This window comes from Opisthorchis viverrini, assembly GCF_000715545.1.
Source record: "Opisthorchis viverrini unplaced genomic scaffold opera_v5_53, whole genome shotgun sequence".
Taxonomy (NCBI): domain Eukaryota; kingdom Metazoa; phylum Platyhelminthes; class Trematoda; order Opisthorchiida; family Opisthorchiidae; genus Opisthorchis; species Opisthorchis viverrini.
Window position 1 is genome coordinate 1058412 of NW_008751710.1, and position 23018 is coordinate 1081429.

The 23018-nt window shown below is 46.6% G+C and overlaps 4 protein-coding genes across 4 annotated transcripts in view; 2 read left to right on the forward strand and 2 right to left on the reverse strand.

The window, feature by feature from the left end:
- T265_03675 (hypothetical protein) overlaps window positions 1-11268 on the reverse strand; it is a gene marked incomplete at both ends in the record, with an annotated part of 23220 nt that extends 11952 nt beyond the window's left edge. The window contains 2 exons of the mRNA XM_009168217.1: window positions 6283-6639; window positions 11227-11268. Of these exons, the coding sequence (XP_009166481.1) occupies window positions 6283-6639; window positions 11227-11268 (399 nt within the window). The remainder of the gene's footprint in view (window positions 1-6282; window positions 6640-11226) is intronic.
- T265_03676 (hypothetical protein) overlaps window positions 1-11739 on the forward strand; it is a gene marked incomplete at both ends in the record, with an annotated part of 23172 nt that extends 11433 nt beyond the window's left edge. The window contains one exon of the mRNA XM_009168218.1: window positions 11671-11739. Coding sequence (XP_009166482.1) covers window positions 11671-11739 — 69 coding nt within the window. The remainder of the gene's footprint in view (window positions 1-11670) is intronic.
- A 141-nt stretch (window positions 11740-11880) lies between these two features.
- T265_03677 (hypothetical protein) lies at window positions 11881-21450 on the reverse strand (the record flags this gene model as incomplete). The annotated part of the gene is made up of 1 exon (XM_009168219.1): window positions 11881-21450. One exon carries the CDS (start codon window positions 21448-21450, stop codon window positions 11881-11883), a length of 9570 nt encoding a protein of 3189 aa, XP_009166483.1.
- T265_03678 (hypothetical protein) lies at window positions 12335-21172 on the forward strand (the record flags this gene model as incomplete). Its single annotated transcript, XM_009168220.1, has 1 exon — window positions 12335-21172. The coding sequence occupies one exon, from the start codon at window positions 12335-12337 to the stop codon at window positions 21170-21172; it is 8838 nt and encodes a 2945-aa protein (XP_009166484.1).
- Window positions 21451-23018: the final 1568 nt, after the last annotated feature.

The following is a 23018-nucleotide window of genomic DNA, read 5'->3' on the forward strand; positions in this document are numbered from 1 at the left end:
AAAGCAATTCAGCAAATTTTTTTTAACCCACAAACCAAATTTGACTCTTTTTTTGTTTTGGCATGGCATAGGGTAAGGTGCTCCGTAAGATTCTGTTTTGCTTTTCAACCTCCCGTTTAGATTGTGTCAACAATTTTTTGCGGTTCCCTTCTGATTTATTTGATGCCTTGTTTGTCTTGCTTATGATGCCTCACTTGGAGAAACAAATCGCTCCTCGTGGGAATTTGAAAACTCCCCCAAACATGAGGCATTTTTTTAATCAGAGGCATTTTCCTCTAAAGAATCAACCCTTTGGAAGACCACTGTTCAAGACAGAGCAATCTCCGCAGATACAGTGAAGTTTCTAACAGACTTGAAAACATTGAGGAGACTGGCTAAGTTGGTAAACCAGTTATGAGGCAAATTTTATTTCATAATTATCCAACCAGATGGAGTTTTGGTGTATAAATCGCGCGATACTCTACTCATGCAATTTCTACTTTTCTGCATGTTGTAGTGTGGGTCCATTTGACTCATCTCATCAGCTAAGAAATCAGGAGCTGCTACTTCTGCCTACCAGCCCAGCTACATGTAGACACATGTAAACTAAACCTACCAGTGTAACTGCGGATACTACTGATGAGGTATGAGAGTAGTCGGTGGTTTTCTCAAAGCTCCGTCCCGTGTCTAATAGGAAAGGGAAGGTTATTAGGGAGCTTGTGGAACTGATTTGCAATGTTCGTTCACAGTTGTGTGATAGTCAAAGAATATCCAAGAAGACGCATGAGAATGTGTTCAGCTTTCAAAATCTATATGCATATGAGACTGTCCAACAGTTTGTAACTGCTTAGTTGCTGTTTGCATTGCTAAATGAATTCGCAGTGGAGAGCTTTCCATCTTATACAAATAGTTCTCCCACAAGGGGCTGATTTCAGTGATACTTAACTTACCATATTGAATAATCGTTGATATTCATTGATGGACTTATAAATATTCCGTCCATCGACATGAATAGTATATCGCTGTCAGTTCCCAGTCATCTTTGTCACTACAAACAGTGATTCTGCTCCACCTTGGCAGATCCAGACGCACACCTACACCGAACCACTCTTTATATATGCCGGATAAAAAACATAGGCCACAGTCATTTGGAGTTTACCATTTTACTGTCTTCAACCAGTGCGACTGCTACTGCTTTATGGATCAGAAACGTGGTCCGTACACCTAGAAAACACCCGAAAGCTGTCAGTGTTTGAACGTCCGTGTCTATCGAGCATTGGTCGGGTCTGGGGTAAAATCGGTTTAACAACTTTGAGGCAAGCGAGACGGTACTGGGAAGAAGGAACTCTCCCAAGAGTGATGAATTACTCACAGTTTATGGGCTATGCTGATTAGAACATGAACTCCGCATGCTTCGCAGAACTCCTCTCAGCATTGTACTGAGTAGAATCGACCAAGGAGTGAGTAGTGTATAACCTAGCAACGAAGTATGAAACACTAACCAGTAAACTGAATCCAGTTGACGACTGTCGCTTCCCTGGATAGGGATCTTGGAACTCAACTCAACAATGTTTAATGGGACTGACTGAAATGGCCTAATCGCGCAGTGAGTGGCGTTGGCACATCAAAGCTATTGCCTTCAACGCGTAGCTAGCCATTTCCAAAAATAACTGAATCAGCCACTGTCTTCAATATTTGGCTGTATCTTCCACGTCCTTCTATATTCCTCTTACCGAAATTGTAGTAGCTGGAATCATCGCATCCTTGGTACTTGGTTTATAGCTGATAAACTGGCCTTCAACAAGTATAGCAGTAACCTAACGTGTTCATTAAAGAAACTCTTGGTCAAACGAAACTAATTTGATTCAAGCAGACAGTCGTCCGCAAACCGAACTGCCAGTTACACTGGATCTCACTGTCACACTTTGAATCGTCGAGTACACAGGGAATGAGCAGAGGGGATGTCCCAGGCGGTTTCATGGAAAATTTGTTAGATCCACCTTCGTTGGATGCGAATGCCTCGATTCGACAAGGGTTTTTCGTTCCAGTCAACAAGAACCAACCATTTAGCCGGATGGTGTAGTAGGGTGAGTACTGAAGTTATTTGTTCAGCTTGACTGTATCCAGGAAGGTTGTTTGAACCGCAGATAAAACTGTCATTCTGCAAAAGCAGATATCTCCAACGGATATAGTACTGTGATGTGTACCGTAAATACTTGACAGGTTTCACTTTAGTTGCGATTGTTTGTGGAATATCGTAGAATTCGCGTTCAGACTACCCTCGTTTGAACTAATCAAAAAAATTGCCCATCAGGTCTCAGGCGTTCATACCGTTACCTGAATGAGAGGTCCTGATAAGCTGGCCAATCGATCGACAGAGGCAGGACGCTTATTGGCTAAGCGTTCGAGGCGTCCGATAAGCCAATCACAACATGGCGCGAACACGATCGCCTATTCAGACTCAATGACTCAAGGACGTTCGGTGTGCGCAAATGGAGTAGCGGTACCACCCTCGCCCACACGTCAGATGTCCGGGGTTAATAACCCGTCACGGCCAAAGATATGTACTACCGATGAGCGCTGATAAGACCAAGACTCCGGTCTAGTGCTTTCCCCGTTTGGTATGGACTCATCAGAATATGATAGGAGCAGTGATATGAAAGTGAGTTTAGTTTGGTTTTAGAGAACTTCGGTTTCTTATTAAGACGGCATCATTATGAGTATTTCCTTTGATGTTTAAAACAGTGTAAGCTGTCCTTGATGCAACAAATCGCCATTTTTTGCTCAAGGGAAGGAAGAACTGAGCGGACGTAATGTTGTTACGAACTATATGGTATCCAACACTCTTGGCTCTCAATCTAGGCATAAATTCTCCACACTCAAAGCGTAAAATGGACAGTACCTAGAGAATTTCATTTACACCTGACAGAAAACGCTTTGTATTTTGGTTCATCAGATTTGTCTCTTTCAAACATCAATTTTCCACCTTAAAATACTGAAAATTTAACTCTTGCGAATGTTTTAACCACCCACACAAAAATAGAGAGCAGTGGAATATGGGGGCACTTCTTTTGAGGATTCAAACTTCAGACCTCTGACATACGAACTCAGCTCGTTAACATTTCTACACTTCGCATTCAGTGAGGAGTCCTGACAAGGCAGATTTTGGGCCCGGACAATCTACTCACATTCAAGATATGACTGATCAGCCACTGAAGTGGCTGTATGGTATCAGCGCATCCATTTTGCACGCCAGATGCGTTGAATTCAAGTTCAGGTAACGGTAAAAATGTAGTGTAACGAAAACGAAGCTGAATACCAGGCTTTTCAGCTCTTCAATTGCAGAACAAGAATATTCATGAAGTTAGAATTACACCAGTGAATATCTTGTGGATACGTGTGAATTACATTGGGTCCGGGAACAGATAGGCCTATCTACATACTCGCTATTCGTCCAACAGTAATTGAACGAGCACTTTGTCCAAAATAACTGTCTATTCATCAGTTGTTCAGGGGTTTATCTCGTAATCACCCAAATAACGACAGGAATAACAACAGGAATACTGGGTCGAAACTTTTGAAAGTGCGCATAGGAGTTTGATGCAAGGTACTGAAGGGACATCGTTGGCATGTTTATATGTTCTCTTACTAAGCGGAGTTCTTGGCGATATTTTAATTTCTCGTAAAGTATATCTAAAACATCACACGCACCATAAATACCCAAACGTCACTTAAGAAGTACTACTGGAGGTAACAGAATAGTTCTGTAGACTTAACGCACTACTCATTAGGTTGCTGAACACTCTTCGACAAACCGTGACTTGTTTTGCTCTTCTTGGGGTTCATCAGGTAGGCGCAGTCCCCAAATTCATCCCAACTGTACGTACTAATTGAAACAAAATTGCATGAAATTCGATAAATACACTCAACTGGATTTGCTTTCCAGCTACTTTGTGATTGGTATTATACCTGTACAGTACAATATGGTGCCAACGGAAACATGCGGCACATTCAGTCAAAGAGGAACATCACAGACAAGTGATTCAGTTGGGCTTCAAGTGAATCTTAAGTGAAATCGTTATGCAAATAGGGTTATTCGCGAAATATTTCTGCTTAGTTGGTATCGGTGACCAAAGCTAAGCTTCATAAATGGCATGTCAGTAGTGTGCCCTTCACCGAAACTTTTGGAATCTGAGTTTACCTACTATTTCGAGACTTATTGGATTTTATTGTATCACCACTGACAGAAACGCGGATTCCTGACCCCGGTTTTTTTTTCGAGCAACTGCCGAGCGGAGATGTCGAACCCTTCGTCACAATGCGGAACAATGGACCTTGTGGACTCATTATTACAGCGTCTAGATAACTTTGAATTATTTCATTTGAAGCAAGTTTTGATGTGAAAGCAAAGCTGTTTTTCCAAGTTTTGTGAACAATGGAGCACATTTGGACAAACAGACAAGGAATACAGCTATTCGATTGCACTGGTCTATTTGTTCATTGCGAAACAATGCCTAGTCACGTGATGTCTAGGTAAACTGAGTAAGGTGAATGATTCCGCTCGCTTATCCTCCATAATCACGAGCTTGTGGTTTATCGACGTACAGTCAGATATAAAACAAACGGAATTAAGTAAAATTCAAGAAGTTTGTTTATATCATCAACGGACTGACTACGACTGAACTACCCCGGATTACTGTGAACTCCACACGTTCAATTGACGGTAAAACAAGAGTGATCTTGGATCGTAACGTTATCGTTCACACCCAAGATACCATATTGTCCAAATCTATTCAATTGAAGAAGAACCTGAAGTTAACGGAAGCTTGGGGACTTCATCTACATAATGAGCCCCAGAAGGGCGAAACCGATCGTGGGCTGTCGAAGAGTTTTCAGCAAGCTTATGCGTAGTGTATTAGGTCTATGCTATGTACTCACTAATTATTTTCGTCGGGGATTCACCCGATTCCGTGTAAATTAGCTAGAATGAATAAGCAATCACATTATGTATGCCGCTTTTGTCAGAGACGCTTGTACTATGACAAGTGACTTTGAAAAGACGTGTTTTTGGGTACTTATTGATCCCCGAGACAGACTGACCGCCAAATTACTTGAATAAAAAGTCAAAAACTCCCAGCCTTGAACTTCACATCTACCACGATAAAATTATTCCCGTCAAACTGCATCACTGAATGATGATCATCGCACCCAGAAGAATCTGGAGGACGATCGAACCCTGAAATTGACTGTTACCAAGGCACGATGTCGAAAAAATACCTGGCCTACCGGAAATTTCATACAAAGTTCTTGTAACGTATAAGACGCTAGCGTAGTCCCAATTCGGTTCTTTACACTCACCGTGAAATTTGTTGAAAAATTTTGTGAAAAACTTTTGTAAACATGGTGTTCTGCTGAGATAACCCCCACTGAAGCAACCAGAGGCAGTTCGTTTCACTTAGATGTTTGCTGTGCCTTATTTTTATGGCAGTTTTACTGAGAAATATTGATTTTCGCACTTACCGGCATAAACTAATCGATTGTCGATAATAAAAGGAAATTGGAAGTTTCAATCGAGATATTATCCTGTAATGACGCCAACGTGTCCCGAAAACCTCAGAAGCACTGTACAGCTGTTTCAACGTCATTTGGAATTATCGGGTTCGCGCCAGGGCGACTCGAACCCGCGACCACCAGGGTGGTAGTTGAAGGGTACGGGCAGCTAATCAGCATCTTGAGATCGAAACTGATTGAAACACTCATACTATTAAAAAAATGTAAGTAGCTCAGTAAGGGAACGAGAAATGACGAGTGTAACTCATCCGAGCATGCGTCACGTGAGGAACCAGTAAACCGGTGTACCTACGTGAAGAGAATTCAGTGACTGGAAGATATGTGGTACTATATCCTGTCTAAATGCCAGTTAGTCGCCCTAATGACTAGCTGGTGGGGTTCAAACGGTTCAGCCTTCCACTGCGGCGGATGACAGTTAGTGCGTCCCACAAACGGAGCAATTTCGAATCGATCAAATCAGTCGTTTATTGTCGGACTGTGTGACCGTCTTGTAAATAAACGGTGATGCATATTGTGGTTCTTAATTCGTAAGAAATCTCCCAGTATTCACTTTTTTCCCTTTGTATTAAGATTTTCTTCCACATAAGAAAATCTTTCGTCAACTTATGGGCCTTTTTAGTTTCACCGAGAATACCATGCAGTACGAAATGCTTTAGACGTCCCATGCCTAACTGGGAAATCAGCTATCATCACTGAAGGGGAGCGTTTTGTGGGCGAATTCAATTCACTAACCTGTTCCATCACCGTGAGTCGATAACTCCTGGCGGATTTGGGCGGTTGCACATTGAACCGGACGGTGAAATTGTGTAAAAGTTGGTAGATTGGAGAGATTGCAGTCGTCGATGTATTCCACACGAGTTCACCAACCGGAAGTCTGTGTGTAATCACATCGAAAGACAAGTTTGGAGACGAGTTTAGAACCCGTTGACGAAACTGTTCAATCAAGATCTTGTCTTGCCAAGGGAGGCGCATATCGGTACCGGGCATAGCCACGAAACGACTGAATATTTTTTTTGCCTCAGCTGCTTGAGGACAGACTGTGATTCCGGGGATCTGATCGTAGACCATATAACGTCCAGAATAGTCCAGCTGAAAAACTGTTTGATGTTTGCAATACTGGATAACCACAAGTGTGATGCAAACACACAGTACCATGAACATAGTGGCCGTAAACACAGCCCATAACAGCCTCAGGGGTCTGGTTGGGGCATTGGCAATTTTGGCCAGAGGAACTAATGAACTTTGAGAAAATACTGACAGGAAACCCATCATTTCATACACGAGAATTTGTGCAGTAAATTAGAAGAAACTGTGGGATGCAGGGTTAAATACATTCTTAAATTGGGTTCCTGTCACCTGATTGGTTGAGTGAGATGGCCAATGAAATAATTCCTGTGCGTTTGTTTCACATGCACTATCGGCATGAAAAATGAATTATGAAGAGAATGCAATTTTGATTTAATTATTTTGTTATTCATTACATCAGTGAGCATTAGACAAGAAGGCGAGTGGGCAACGGCATTGGTGACCGCTTCAATTGGTTCATCAATAATATGAACTGAGGATGTCAATGCGGGTATGGCTGGGGTTGTGCGCTCAGCACAGCATGTGTGTGGAGAGGGAGATGAACCAGACTATGGGTCGTGCTCTTCACTTTGCGTCACCGCGTTCTACTTGAACCCAAATCAGCCAGAATTCACCAACTACTCTCATTTGCATACGAGAGACTCAAGCGAACTAGCTGAATCTCTCGTTTATGATGTATGGCTACTGTGTCTGTCAGACTAGGGGAACACAGACGATTAATTCTGGGACAGGTTGAAATTATTGCCCCAAGGAGGGCTTTGTTCAGGCTGGTGTGCAGCTTTCTGTTCAGTAGGTCGACCGGCACATCACTCTTGAATGGGAGGCTAATCTAAAAACTGTGGTGGTGCTCAAAATGAATTCTTTCCTGTTTATATGCTTCTTAAAAAATTATCAGGAAACCCGTTGTCCCTCAGAAAGTAGGTGCGGGATGAGAGTTCCTGTTTCAGCGAATCGTCAGAGCATATTCTCCTCGCTGAGGACGAAGTCCGGAGACTCAGATACTTTAAAAACGTAGAGCGATGATTATTTTTAGCTACTTACAAAAGCTGAGTAGTTCCCATTTGAGAATTCCCAGTTGACGAAGGCCCCAGAGACGGACTCTGAACCATATAGTAGTTTGGTTCGTTAATTTATGGCGTGAAGCCACTGCTAAAAATTACGTGTGAGTTAGAATCCTCGTGCGCTTCTTCAGCTTTGTTTCCCCTATTATTTCGAGCCTCAAACTCTGAAGGACCAAAGACTCCTGTCAAACTCCACTCCATCATACAATGGCATTGATCGGTTACCAAATGGATGACTGATTTGCTTGTTTGGTTCTTTGGTAACTTATGTTTTGGTAGATGATGTTTGTAGAAAGGGGAAAAACTTACATTTAGATCTTACAGGACTGAACCGAACAACGCTGACCGTGCCGCAGCGAAAAACTTAGAAATTTGGGAAGGCTTCGATTGGGCAGGGATTTGAAATAAGAGGCTCAAGCAGGCATAACATAAAGCGAAATCCAAGTCCGAGAGTAAGCGTGCAGCATTAAGTTCCAGCTGAACTAGTGAGGACGCGTGTTCTTTTTCACATCTATTAACTTGGGATTCACACGTGGGTTGTCACTTCCCGGACCAACGGAATGCCAAAGGGAGGCCTGTTCCTAATGACAGTAGTTAGCTGGTGTTACGATGGTGAGGTTCTGGAAACTAACTCGGGAATGTCCAAAACATGTTGAGAAGCATCAATTCCGTCAGCATGCACTTCAGGAAGGCCTTCGAGTCCATGGTCTAGAAAAGACACCTATCGACTGGTCGTCCAATCAGCCGATCAGTGTCAACTGTCAGGCCCGACCTTGAAGAGATGTCTACCAGTCACTCATTATCGACCGGCTAGCCATGGTTTTAGGTCAATAGTGTTTATTCTCCCACTCAATCGGTGAAGTAATTTTCCCTATGGCAGTTTTAGCTACCAATGCTATCTTACTTTGCTTGATATTAATGAGCATGCCGAAGATGTACGAACGTCTGTCCTTGCAATATTGTGAGACCAATCCTTGAGTAGAAATTCGCTAAACCATTCGGATTGACCACCTTGCCGGAGATCAGTCACACCTTGTAGTAGCTGCTTCGGCGTGTCAGAGAGTTTGCGCGTGTGCGTGTCCGTTCGTCGTTCCACCATCCATCTGGCATGTGACTTGAGTGGCTGATTGGATGTGTGTCCGATTGGTTGGCTCGCGTGAGCGCTGTGAGTTGACTGGATATGTGACCCAGTTGTTTTGCCTACCTGCCACGAAAGCGGACCAGTTGGCCGCGTGTACCCAATACACCCGTGTCCGTACTCACGTGTTCTTCTGACTTACTGTGAATTACAATACACCTGCTAATAATTCTTGTATTACACTGTAATCACTGATGTAGTCGGACAGCTCGGAGCTTGCTTAGTTTGGAGATATGCACGCCATCTATTCTGTTAGAGCTAGACGAAGTTCCGATTAGCTTTGATGTCAACCCGATGTATACCAATGTCCCCAAAACGGATGCTTTGGAAGTAGCGGGAAGGCTTTCACTGGCAGACACAACGCCGCAAGAACGAACGCGACTCTTCGTAGACAGGATAGCTGAAGGCATGAAAATACGTCCAAATCTTAGTCACTTTATTTTCGACGCAATTATATACTCTCAAGAACAAGGCCTAGCGATGGTATCTCCAGTACCCCCGATTGTTGCCAATATGTACATGAAAGACTTTGAACAGAACGTTTAAGAAGGATTCGATTTCCCAGCGAGTATTTTTTGGCGTCACGTGGATACGCTGGTTGTACTTAAGCTTGATAATCGTGACGAATTCTTTCAATCTCCCAAAATGTTGGACCCTCACATTAAGTTTAGATTACTCATGAGCACACCCAAATGTATTATATGATCGTATAGATTTAGCAGTGTTTCGTAAAGTAAAAGCCCTGTGCATAGAGGATGTCGACCGAAGAGCAACACAACTTGCGGTAAAAAAGCGACTTCAAGCTAGTGGATATCCAGTGAAAGTAATTAATTGGCCACTAAGACGAGTATCAGTCCTAACACCAAGAACTAACACGAACCGCGTCGGGGACATCCCTTACGGAGCAGGGACATCTTAAGTCATTAGAAGGGTACTGAATACGGTCAACATTAGAGTAGCATTCCAGAAGGGAAGACTTTACGCTCGGTGTTCGTGCATTTGAACGATCGCCTTCTGGTTTGATAGGATTCAAGATTGTGTATACACAATAAAATGCAACGACTATACTAAGGTTTATATAGGTTAGACAGCCAGGGAATTGTACATCAGAATCGGTGAGCATAAACGTTCCATTAACAGACCACCGAGAAACGTAGATGAATATCAGGCGACAGCGAAGCATTCGGCAATGACAGGACGTGCACTAGACATTGGGAACAGGATAGATTTGGAAATATGGACATGCGGAGACGCGAACTAAGATTCACACCACAGTAGCTGGTAGCCGAGGCGGTGGAAATTGCCACGCATCCAAGCATGAGTAGAATAGACAGCGTAGAACTGGCAGGCTTGTGGAGAGCTGTTTTAGATCAGCAGAGATGACATGAGGCGGTGTGCAGTTATCAGCGAAATGGTCTGGGTTCAAAAGTGCGAAATTTGAGGATCCATTTGATTCTCCCAACCCAAATCCAGTTGTCATGGCACCCCTGAACGCACACAGATCAACTGAAATCTGTGAAAGATGGATGGATATCTGTTAAGTGTCCTAGAATGGAAAAGCAAGGCCTCAGGTTCCGAATTCAACTTGATGAAAAACTCTCCTAACCAATCTATCATAGGTGATGGTCAATCCCACCAACCAAAAACAAACAGGAACTTTCAGACCGACGCCCAGCACTAATCAAGTCGGCTAGTCATTAGAAACATCACCGATTGATTATCTGACTAACTTAAAACTCTGTGAACCTGGTAACTTATTCGCTTGGCCTGACGAAGCTTCTGTGTCAAAAGCGAGAGGTTGCCCTTCGATCAATGTACCGATTGCTTATCAAAACTCTCTGAAACAAATATGCCCCTCTTTTTAATTCGCGTAACGAAATGCATAATATCCTTCACAGTTGGCTCAATATTCGCTTGCCTGACGAAGCTTCTGTGTCAAAAGCGAGAGGTTGTCCTTCGATCGATGTACCGATTGCTTATCAAAACTCTCTGAAACAAATATGCCCCTCTTTTTAATTCGCGTAACGAAATGCATAATATCCTTCACAGTTGGCTCAAAGTTTTTCACCAGGGTAGCTTATGATACATAGTATTTTCGAAGCACACCACTAGATTATTCGTGAACTATACCGGTTAGCACACTAATAGGATTTTAATGCGAGACCCAACTGAGTCCTAGCTGAATCTCTCGTTTGTGCTAGTCCCCATCAACTGAATGTTCTGCACAAACGCAGAGAGATCGCAGTGTAATTTTCTTCTCACAATGTGACCTTGTGGCAATAACCTCGAATTCACAAACAGCTTGGATAGCACTGAGTTTCAGAAAGATGATCGGTTAGCTACACATCAGTTCATATAGGTTTCACTGCCCGCCGCAACCACGTCACTTACTTGGTTTACCTCATGACTCGCCCACACAGTTGTGCACAACATCGTCAACCGATGGGTTAGTCTGAGATTTGGCCTGGTTCAACACGCCTGTCAATCGGTTTACTTGGGTCATCCAAGAAGTCAAAGGAGATATGTTCGGACCTCTCATGTCTACGATATTAACTGAGGACTGCTCATTCCACAGCGCTTAACTTATTTAGTACGCATGGCCCCGGGACATCAAGCGACCGTAGCAAGATCTACGCAGTTTACTGGTAACCAGGGCATAATGCAACGTTTGAAGCGAGTGACTGACAGTTCGTTGACTATGTCATGCTATTGACATTTGACATGAGGGCGGAAACCCGGAACCCCATGCGGGAAAACATATAAAATCGCAAGAGCCTTTGAAGAATCCATGTGGAATCTCTATAATGTATTGGTGGTTCTTCCCGTTTCTCTTAGATCAAATCAAACCAAAGAGATATTGTTCAAGCGAATCTGTTACACACAGGGAAAATAATCCCTGTCTGAGCATCACATACATGGGTCCAATGATACTTCAGAAAAGGAGTCTGTTTGCCTCAGCAGATTCAACTGTAGTCTGCCCGATTCAACACACAAAAGCAGGAGAAAGTTCAACATAAAATGAGAATTTCCTCATGATGAGAACAGTTAGAATAAATAATCACACAGATTAATAGATATTCTCAGCAAATTCAACACTCTGTTCACATATTTTTTCAATATCTTAGCCCTGGCTGTAAAGTAAAACACTGAGCGGCATAACCGCACAAATTTTTTCAATATCAGCTTCATTTGACGCCGACGTCCACAACGAAGATCACATTGACACGGCTTGCCCAAATGAGGCTGACCAAACAAGCCATCTGGAATGGAAACATTCCGGAGGATCAAGTCCAAAGGAGCGGTGAACCGAACACCCCTGGTCGAAGTGGAATCAGATGGAAAATCAGACAACCTAGAAACTTCAGATGTAAACTGTGATAACACTGTAGAGATTGCTGAAAAGTGCGAAGGAGAAAAAGTATAGTTAAAAGGTGCAGAAGTACAAATATCGACACTGTGAGAAACGGCAGGAGAGAGCCTCGTTTCCAGATCGAAAGTAATGTTATCAGACGGAAATTCGGTTGCCGTCGGAAGCGAACTGCTAGTCGGTTCAGTTGCATTCGATACGTGGTCGGACTGGGGAGTGTCAGTCAGGAGCGTGCCAACCGTCTCAGTAACTGAGTGTGATGTGGTGTTCCGGTCTGTAGACACAGTTTGTTCCGGTGTGAATTCATCGGTTTCCACAGTGTCTGTCATGTTATCCGGTGGAAACTCGGCTCGGTTGCCAAGCGAACTGCTAGTCGGTTCAGTTGCATTCGATACGTGGTCGGACTGGGGAGTGTCAGTCAGGAGCGTGCCAACCGTCTCGTCTCCTGAGTGTGATGTGGTGTTCCGGTCTGTAGACACAGTTTGTTCCGGTGTGAATTCATCGGTTTCCACAGTGTCTGTCATGTTATCCGGTGGAAACTCGGTTGTCGTCGGTAGCGAACTGCTAGTCGGTTCAGTTGCATTCGATACGTGGTCGGACTGGGGAGTGTCAGTCAGGAGCGTGCCAACCGTCTCAGTGATCTCGTGTGTGGTCGACTCATTCTTCACGGTAGTGGTTGTTTCGGTTGCAGGTGCAGGTGTGGATGAGTTGAGCAATACCTCAGTCGGTGTGCTCCATTCATCCGTCGATTGTGTTGCTTCTGTGTCCGTTTGTTCCGGTGTGAATTCATCGGTTTCCACAGTGTCTGTCATGTTATCCGGTGGAAACCCGGTTGTCGTCGGTAGCGAACTGCTAGTCGGTTCAGTTGCATTCGATACGTGGTCGGACTGGGGAGTGTCAGTCAGGAGCGTGCCAACCGTCTCAGTGATCTCGTGTGTGGTCGACTCATTCTTCACGGTAGTGGGTGTTTCGGTTGCAGGTGCAGGTGTGGATGAGTTGAGCAATACCTCAGTCGGTGTACTCCATTCATCCGTCGATTGTGTTGCTTCTGTGTCCGTTTGTTCCGGTGTGAATTCATCGGTTTCCACAGTGTCTGTCATGTTATCCGGTGGAAACTCGGTTGTCGTCGGGAGCGAACTGCTAGTCGGTTCAGTTGCATTCGATACGTGGTCGGACTGGGGAGTGTCAGTCAGGAGCGTGCCAACCGTCTCAGTGATCTCGTGTGTGGTCGACTCATTCTTCACGGTAGTGGTTGTTTCGGTTGCAGGTGCAGGTGTGGATGAGTTGAGCAATACCTCAGTCGGTGTACTCCATTCATCCGTCGATTGTGTTGCTTCTGTGTCCGTTTGTTCCGGTGTGAATTCATCGGTTTCCACAGTGTCTGTCATGTTATCCGGTGGAAACTCGGTTGTCGTCGGGAGCGAACTGCTAGTCGGTTCAGTTGCATTCGATACGTGGTCGGACTGGGGAGTGTCAGTCAGGAGCGTGCCAACCGTCTCAGTGATCTCGTGTGTGGTCGACTCATTCTTCACGGTAGTGGTTGTTTCGGTTGCAGGTGCAGGTGTGGATGAGTTGAGCAATACCTCAGTCGGTGTACTCCATTCATCCGTCGATTGTGTTGCTTCTGTGTCCGTTTGTTCCGGTGTGAATTCATCGGTTTCCACAGTGTCTGTCATGTTATCCGGTGGAAACTCGGTTGTCGTCGGGAGCGAACTGCTAGTCGGTTCAGTTGCATTCGATACGTGGTCGGACTGGGGAGTGTCAGTCAGGAGCGTGCCAACCGTCTCAGTGATCTCGTGTGTGGTCGACTCATTCTTCACGGTAGTGGTTGTTTCGGTTGCAGGTGCAGGTGTGGATGAGTTGAGCAATACCTCAGTCGGTGTACTCCATTCATCCGTCGATTGTGTTGCTTCTGTGTCCGTTTGTTCCGGTGTGAATTCATCGGTTTCCACAGTGTCTGTCATGTTATCCGGTGGAAACTCGGTTGTCGTCGGGAGCGAACTGCTAGTCGGTTCAGTTGCATTCGATACGTGGTCGGACTGGGGAGTGTCAGTCAGGAGCGTGCCAACCGTCTCAGTGATCTCGTGTGTGGTCGACTCATTCTTCACGGTAGTGGTTGTTTCGGTTGCAGGTGCAGGTGTGGATGAGTTGAGCAATACCTCAGTCGGTGTACTCCATTCATCCGTCGATTGTGTTGCTTCTGTGTCCGTTTGTTCCGGTGTGAATTCATCGGTTTCCACAGTGTCTGTCATGTTATCCGGTGGAAACTCGGTTGTCGTCGGGAGCGAACTGCTAGTCGGTTCAGTTGCATTCGATACGTGGTCGGACTGGGGAGTGTCAGTCAGGAGCGTGCCAACCGTCTCAGTGATCTCGTGTGTGGTCGACTCATTCTTCACGGTAGTGGTTGTTTCGGTTGCAGGTGCAGGTGTGGATGAGTTGAGCAATACCTCAGTCGGTGTACTCCATTCATCCGTCGATTGTGTTGCTTCTGTGTCCGTTTGTTCCGGTGTGAATTCATCGGTTTCCACAGTGTCTGTCATGTTATCCGGTGGAAACTCGGTTGTCGTCGGGAGCGAACTGCTAGTCGGTTCAGTTGCATTCGATACGTGGTCGGACTGGGGAGTGTCAGTCAGGAGCGTGCCAACCGTCTCAGTGATCTCGTGTGTGGTCGACTCATTCTTCACGGTAGTGGTTGTTTCGGTTGCAGGTGCAGGTGTGGATGAGTTGAGCAATACCTCAGTCGGTGTACTCCATTCATCCGTCGATTGTGTTGCTTCTGTGTCCGTTTGTTCCGGTGTGAATTCATCGGTTTCCACAGTGTCTGTCATGTTATCCGGTGGAAACTCGGTTGTCGTCGGGAGCGAACTGCTAGTCGGTTCAGTTGCATTCGATACGTGGTCGGACTGGGGAGTGTCAGTCAGGAGCGTGCCAACCGTCTCAGTGATCTCGTGTGTGGTCGACTCATTCTTCACGGTAGTGGTTGTTTCGGTTGCAGGTGCAGGTGTGGATGAGTTGAGCAATACCTCAGTCGGTGTACTCCATTCATCCGTCGATTGTGTTGCTTCTGTGTCCGTTTGTTCCGGTGTGAATTCATCGGTTTCCACAGTGTCTGTCATGTTATCCGGTGGAAACTCGGTTGTCGTCGGGAGCGAACTGCTAGTCGGTTCAGTTGCATTCGATACGTGGTCGGACTGGGGAGTGTCAGTCAGGAGCGTGCCAACCGTCTCAGTGATCTCGTGTGTGGTCGACTCATTCTTCACGGTAGTGGTTGTTTCGGTTGCAGGTGCAGGTGTGGATGAGTTGAGCAATACCTCAGTCGGTGTACTCCATTCATCCGTCGATTGTGTTGCTTCTGTGTCCGTTTGTTCCGGTGTGAATTCATCGGTTTCCACAGTGTCTGTCATGTTATCCGGTGGAAACTCGGTTGTCGTCGGGAGCGAACTGCTAGTCGGTTCAGTTGCATTCGATACGTGGTCGGACTGGGGAGTGTCAGTCAGGAGCGTGCCAACCGTCTCAGTGATCTCGTGTGTGGTCGACTCATTCTTCACGGTAGTGGTTGTTTCGGTTGCAGGTGCAGGTGTGGATGAGTTGAGCAATACCTCAGTCGGTGTACTCCATTCATCCGTCGATTGTGTTGCTTCTGTGTCCGTTTGTTCCGGTGTGAATTCATCGGTTTCCACAGTGTCTGTCATGTTATCCGGTGGAAACTCGGTTGTCGTCGGGAGCGAACTGCTAGTCGGTTCAGTTGCATTCGATACGTGGTCGGACTGGGGAGTGTCAGTCAGGAGCGTGCCAACCGTCTCAGTGATCTCGTGTGTGGTCGACTCATTCTTCACGGTAGTGGTTGTTTCGGTTGCAGGTGCAGGTGTGGATGAGTTGAGCAATACCTCAGTCGGTGTACTCCATTCATCCGTCGATTGTGTTGCTTCTGTGTCCGTTTGTTCCGGTGTGAATTCATCGGTTTCCACAGTGTCTGTCATGTTATCCGGTGGAAACTCGGTTGTCGTCGGGAGCGAACTGCTAGTCGGTTCAGTTGCATTCGATACGTGGTCGGACTGGGGAGTGTCAGTCAGGAGCGTGCCAACCGTCTCAGTGATCTCGTGTGTGGTCGACTCATTCTTCACGGTAGTGGTTGTTTCGGTTGCAGGTGCAGGTGTGGATGAGTTGAGCAATACCTCAGTCGGTGTACTCCATTCATCCGTCGATTGTGTTGCTTCTGTGTCCGTTTGTTCCGGTGTGAATTCATCGGTTTCCACAGTGTCTGTCATGTTATCCGGTGGAAACTCGGTTGTCGTCGGGAGCGAACTGCTAGTCGGTTCAGTTGCATTCGATACGTGGTCGGACTGGGGAGTGTCAGTCAGGAGCGTGCCAACCGTCTCAGTGATCTCGTGTGTGGTCGACTCATTCTTCACGGTAGTGGTTGTTTCGGTTGCAGGTGCAGGTGTGGATGAGTTGAGCAATACCTCAGTCGGTGTACTCCATTCATCCGTCGATTGTGTTGCTTCTGTGTCCGTTTGTTCCGGTGTGAATTCATCGGTTTCCACAGTGTCTGTCATGTTATCCGGTGGAAACTCGGTTGTCGTCGGGAGCGAACTGCTAGTCGGTTCAGTTGCATTCGATACGTGGTCGGACTGGGGAGTGTCAGTCAGGAGCGTGCCAACCGTCTCAGTGATCTCGTGTGTGGTCGACTCATTCTTCACGGTAGTGGTTGTTTCGGTTGCAGGTGCAGGTGTGGATGAGTTGAGCAATACCTCAGTCGGTGTACTCCATTCATCCGTCGATTGTGTTGCTTCTGTGTCCGTTTGTTCCGGTGTGAATTCATCGGTTTCCACAGTGTCTGTCATGTTATCCGGTGGAAACTCGGTTGTCGTCGGGAGCGAACTGCTAGTCGGTTCAGTTGCATTCGATACGTGGTCGGACTGGGGAGTGTCAGTCAGGAGCGTGCCAACCGTCTCAGTGATCTCGTGTGTGGTCGACTCATTCTTCACGGTAGTGGTTGTTTCGGTTGCAGGTGCAGGTGTGGATGAGTTGAGCAATACCTCAGTCGGTGTACTCCATTCATCCGTCGATTGTGTTGCTTCTGTGTCCGTTTGTTCCGGTGTGAATTCATCGGTTTCCACAGTGTCTGTCATGTTATCCGGTGGAAACTCGGTTGTCGTCGGGAGCGAACTGCTAGTCGGTTCAGTTGCATTCGATACGTGGTCGGACTGGGGAGTGTCAGTCAGGAGCGTGCCAACCGTCTCAGTGATCTCGTGTGTGGTCGACTCATTCTTCACGGTAGTGGTTGTTTCGGTTGCAGGTGCAGGTGTGGATGAGTTGAGCAATACCTCAGTCGGTGTACTCCATTCATCCGTCGATTGTGTTGCTTCTGTGTCCGTTTGTTCCGGTGTGAATTCATCGGTTTCCACAGTGTCTGTCATGTTATCCGGTGGAAACTCGGTTGTCGTCGGGAGCGAACTGCTAGTCGGTTCAGTTGCATTCGATACGTGGTCGGACTGGGGAGTGTCAGTCAGGAGCGTGCCAACCGTCTCAGTGATCTCGTGTGTGGTCGACTCATTCTTCACGGTAGTGGTTGTTTCGGTTGCAGGTGCAGGTGTGGATGAGTTGAGCAATACCTCAGTCGGTGTACTCCATTCATCCGTCGATTGTGTTGCTTCTGTGTCCGTTTGTTCCGGTGTGAATTCATCGGTTTCCACAGTGTCTGTCATGTTATCCGGTGGAAACTCGGTTGTCGTCGGGAGCGAACTGCTAGTCGGTTCAGTTGCATTCGATACGTGGTCGGACTGGGGAGTGTCAGTCAGGAGCGTGCCAACCGTCTCAGTGATCTCGTGTGTGGTCGACTCATTCTTCACGGTAGTGGTTGTTTCGGTTGCAGGTGCAGGTGTGGATGAGTTGAGCAATACCTCAGTCGGTGTACTCCATTCATCCGTCGATTGTGTTGCTTCTGTGTCCGTTTGTTCCGGTGTGAATTCATCGGTTTCCACAGTGTCTGTCATGTTATCCGGTGGAAACTCGGTTGTCGTCGGGAGCGAACTGCTAGTCGGTTCAGTTGCATTCGATACGTGGTCGGACTGGGGAGTGTCAGTCAGGAGCGTGCCAACCGTCTCAGTGATCTCGTGTGTGGTCGACTCATTCTTCACGGTAGTGGTTGTTTCGGTTGCAGGTGCAGGTGTGGATGAGTTGAGCAATACCTCAGTCGGTGTACTCCATTCATCCGTCGATTGTGTTGCTTCTGTGTCCGTTTGTTCCGGTGTGAATTCATCGGTTTCCACAGTGTCTGTCATGTTATCCGGTGGAAACTCGGTTGTCGTCGGGAGCGAACTGCTAGTCGGTTCAGTTGCATTCGATACGTGGTCGGACTGGGGAGTGTCAGTCAGGAGCGTGCCAACCGTCTCAGTGATCTCGTGTGTGGTCGACTCATTCTTCACGGTAGTGGTTGTTTCGGTTGCAGGTGCAGGTGTGGATGAGTTGAGCAATACCTCAGTCGGTGTACTCCATTCATCCGTCGATTGTGTTGCTTCTGTGTCCGTTTGTTCCGGTGTGAATTCATCGGTTTCCACAGTGTCTGTCATGTTATCCGGTGGAAACTCGGTTGTCGTCGGGAGCGAACTGCTAGTCGGTTCAGTTGCATTCGATACGTGGTCGGACTGGGGAGTGTCAGTCAGGAGCGTGCCAACCGTCTCAGTGATCTCGTGTGTGGTCGACTCATTCTTCACGGTAGTGGTTGTTTCGGTTGCAGGTGCAGGTGTGGATGAGTTGAGCAATACCTCAGTCGGTGTACTCCATTCATCCGTCGATTGTGTTGCTTCTGTGTCCGTTTGTTCCGGTGTGAATTCATCGGTTTCCACAGTGTCTGTCATGTTATCCGGTGGAAACTCGGTTGTCGTCGGGAGCGAACTGCTAGTCGGTTCAGTTGCATTCGATACGTGGTCGGACTGGGGAGTGTCAGTCAGGAGCGTGCCAACCGTCTCAGTGATCTCGTGTGTGGTCGACTCATTCTTCACGGTAGTGGTTGTTTCGGTTGCAGGTGCAGGTGTGGATGAGTTGAGCAATACCTCAGTCGGTGTACTCCATTCATCCGTCGATTGTGTTGCTTCTGTGTCCGTTTGTTCCGGTGTGAATTCATCGGTTTCCACAGTGTCTGTCATGTTATCCGGTGGAAACTCGGTTGTCGTCGGGAGCGAACTGCTAGTCGGTTCAGTTGCATTCGATACGTGGTCGGACTGGGGAGTGTCAGTCAGGAGCGTGCCAACCGTCTCAGTGATCTCGTGTGTGGTCGACTCATTCTTCACGGTAGTGGTTGTTTCGGTTGCAGGTGCAGGTGTGGATGAGTTGAGCAATACCTCAGTCGGTGTACTCCATTCATCCGTCGATTGTGTTGCTTCTGTGTCCGTTTGTTCCGGTGTGAATTCATCGGTTTCCACAGTGTCTGTCATGTTATCCGGTGGAAACTCGGTTGTCGTCGGGAGCGAACTGCTAGTCGGTTCAGTTGCATTCGATACGTGGTCGGACTGGGGAGTGTCAGTCAGGAGCGTGCCAACCGTCTCAGTGATCTCGTGTGTGGTCGACTCATTCTTCACGGTAGTGGTTGTTTCGGTTGCAGGTGCAGGTGTGGATGAGTTGAGCAATACCTCAGTCGGTGTACTCCATTCATCCGTCGATTGTGTTGCTTCTGTGTCCGTTTGTTCCGGTGTGAATTCATCGGTTTCCACAGTGTCTGTCATGTTATCCGGTGGAAACTCGGTTGTCGTCGGGAGCGAACTGCTAGTCGGTTCAGTTGCATTCGATACGTGGTCGGACTGGGGAGTGTCAGTCAGGAGCGTGCCAACCGTCTCAGTGATCTCGTGTGTGGTCGACTCATTCTTCACGGTAGTGGTTGTTTCGGTTGCAGGTGCAGGTGTGGATGAGTTGAGCAATACCTCAGTCGGTGTACTCCATTCATCCGTCGATTGTGTTGCTTCTGTGTCCGTTTGTTCCGGTGTGAATTCATCGGTTTCCACAGTGTCTGTCATGTTATCCGGTGGAAACTCGGTTGTCGTCGGGAGCGAACTGCTAGTCGGTTCAGTTGCATTCGATACGTGGTCGGACTGGGGAGTGTCAGTCAGGAGCGTGCCAACCGTCTCAGTGATCTCGTGTGTGGTCGACTCATTCTTCACGGTAGTGGTTGTTTCGGTTGCAGGTGCAGGTGTGGATGAGTTGAGCAATACCTCAGTCGGTGTACTCCATTCATCCGTCGATTGTGTTGCTTCTGTGTCCGTTTGTTCCGGTGTGAATTCATCGGTTTCCACAGTGTCTGTCATGTTATCCGGTGGAAACTCGGTTGTCGTCGGGAGCGAACTGCTAGTCGGTTCAGTTGCATTCGATACGTGGTCGGACTGGGGAGTGTCAGTCAGGAGCGTGCCAACCGTCTCAGTGATCTCGTGTGTGGTCGACTCATTCTTCACGGTAGTGGTTGTTTCGGTTGCAGGTGCAGGTGTGGATGAGTTGAGCAATACCTCAGTCGGTGTACTCCATTCATCCGTCGATTGTGTTGCTTCTGTGTCCGTTTGTTCCGGTGTGAATTCATCGGTTTCCACAGTGTCTGTCATGTTATCCGGTGGAAACTCGGTTGTCGTCGGGAGCGAACTGCTAGTCGGTTCAGTTGCATTCGATACGTGGTCGGACTGGGGAGTGTCAGTCAGGAGCGTGCCAACCGTCTCAGTGATCTCGTGTGTGGTCGACTCATTCTTCACGGTAGTGGTTGTTTCGGTTGCAGGTGCAGGTGTGGATGAGTTGAGCAATACCTCAGTCGGTGTGCTCCATTCATCCGTCGATTGTGTTGCTTCTGTGTCCGTTTGTTCCGGTGTGAATTCATCGGTTTCCACAGTGTCTGTCATGTTATCCGGTGGAAACTCGGTTGTTGTCGATGCCGAACGAATGGTTGTGTCTCTTCCTGGTATACCTTCAGTTTTGTGTGTTCTGTGGCGGTGAGTGTTTTCTGTTGTTATGATTTGAAATTCGTCTTCAGTGTCGTCTGTCATTTGATTTGTTTGCGAAGTGTATATCTGTGTTTTCATCGTTTCGCTTGCTTGAGATTTTTGCTCGGTGTTCTCTGTGGTGTTTTGGTGTGCGTCTGTATGCTTTTCCGTCGCATCTCTGCAGGTTGCTCGTTTTGTGTTTTCCTTCCAACCTGTTACTTTTTTTTGGAATATTTCCGTCAGAGTCCCTTTAATTTTAATCCATATTTTCATGGCCATTTCCAGGTACATATCATAATTCTTTGTGTGCTGCTTTCGCCAATTTCCGGTAGCTTGTTTTGGCTGTTGTCTTTCTTCATGTTTGTCTAAAAGTTTAAGACAAATTCTTCGTTAGAATTGATTGTTCTCTCTGGTAGTTACTCGCGCGGTCTTTGTCGCGGGCATTGTTATGTTTGGTTTTACTTGTGCTACTTGTCTCATCATTTTCGCCACTTATTTTATTTAGTAGGTTTTTCATGGTGTTATAGGAGGACGGTGTGTAGTAAACCAGTGGCGCGCTCCTCCACCAACCTGTACTTGCCTACTTATTCCCTCTCTGTTTGCACGAACCCATGCTTTTTATGCTAATCTAGGCGAATGCATGCGGAGCAAAGAAACATTCTTTCGAAAATCTGACCAAAGATTAATTAGGGCAGCTGACTGCTGGTTCATACAGGCCACAAGGAATGTAAAACAATTACTGTTAGCTAGCTGAACTTATGGATGGAATAAGCACCTTGTAGCAATCTCGTATACGTCCAGGTTATCTCTGTGACTCATTCGCTCTACGGTGGTCAGTCCCGCAAGTGAAGACCGATGGACTACTCTGCAACTAACACCAGAACATGTGCTGGAATGTTCAGAATAACAGACGGCGTGCCAAGCCATTAAATACGGAGCATCAGGTAAAGAGGACAACAGCCGTTTTTCTTACGCTTAGAATGTGTAGACGCGTAATACACTACTCATAATGTTGTTGGAGATTCGTCGAACTCCTAGAAACATCATGACCAAGACTGGGTTCCAGGTGAGCCTTCGGGTCAAAAGCAAACTGATATGCAAATGAGCGTTTATAACAAAATATTTTATTTAAGTCACAGACTGTTCCCTTCTCCTATTTGATCCAGACCAATGACCGTCTGAGTTGGCTCACTATTCACTTATATGAGCGATGTCGCTAGCCACACATGGGTGTTTCGGGATCATGTGAACACAGAAGACACAAAATGGTGTATGAAAGCATGAAACGCATTTTTGCGAACCCTCAGGAACTGAGATTTCTTGTGCTTATTTCTAATTTGTCTGAGCGGTATCTGAACGCTTACCAACAGCGGTGGAATGAATACAAACAAATCAACTTGACGGGTGGTTAACCGTGGGCGTGACAGTTTAAACTGCAAACAGACTGTGCTACTTACAAACTCATCAGTAGCATGCAGTTGCGCCGTAAGTAGCTGATAGCTGTTCGCATTTTTAGAAAACAATTTTTTTACTAGTGACAGATTTGTGTATTTCTCTTGCACGACAAACCGCTTCTATCAGACAGTGGTGTGCTACAGGAAGGAGGCTTCACAAATAAAGACCACTTAGCGAATTACAAAGTTCTTGCCCGTCATATCTTCTATGAGTAATATCTGGAAGCATACATGTATCTGCTCACTGTGTTCACATCTCCACTGAATACCCACTTTTTGTGAAGTATATTAGGGTATTGTACTACTCATAAGGTTGCTGAAAATCCATCGACAGCCCATGACCGGTTTCGCCCCTCTTGGGGCTTACCAGGTAGGCGCAGTCCCCGGGTTTCCGTCAACCTTATG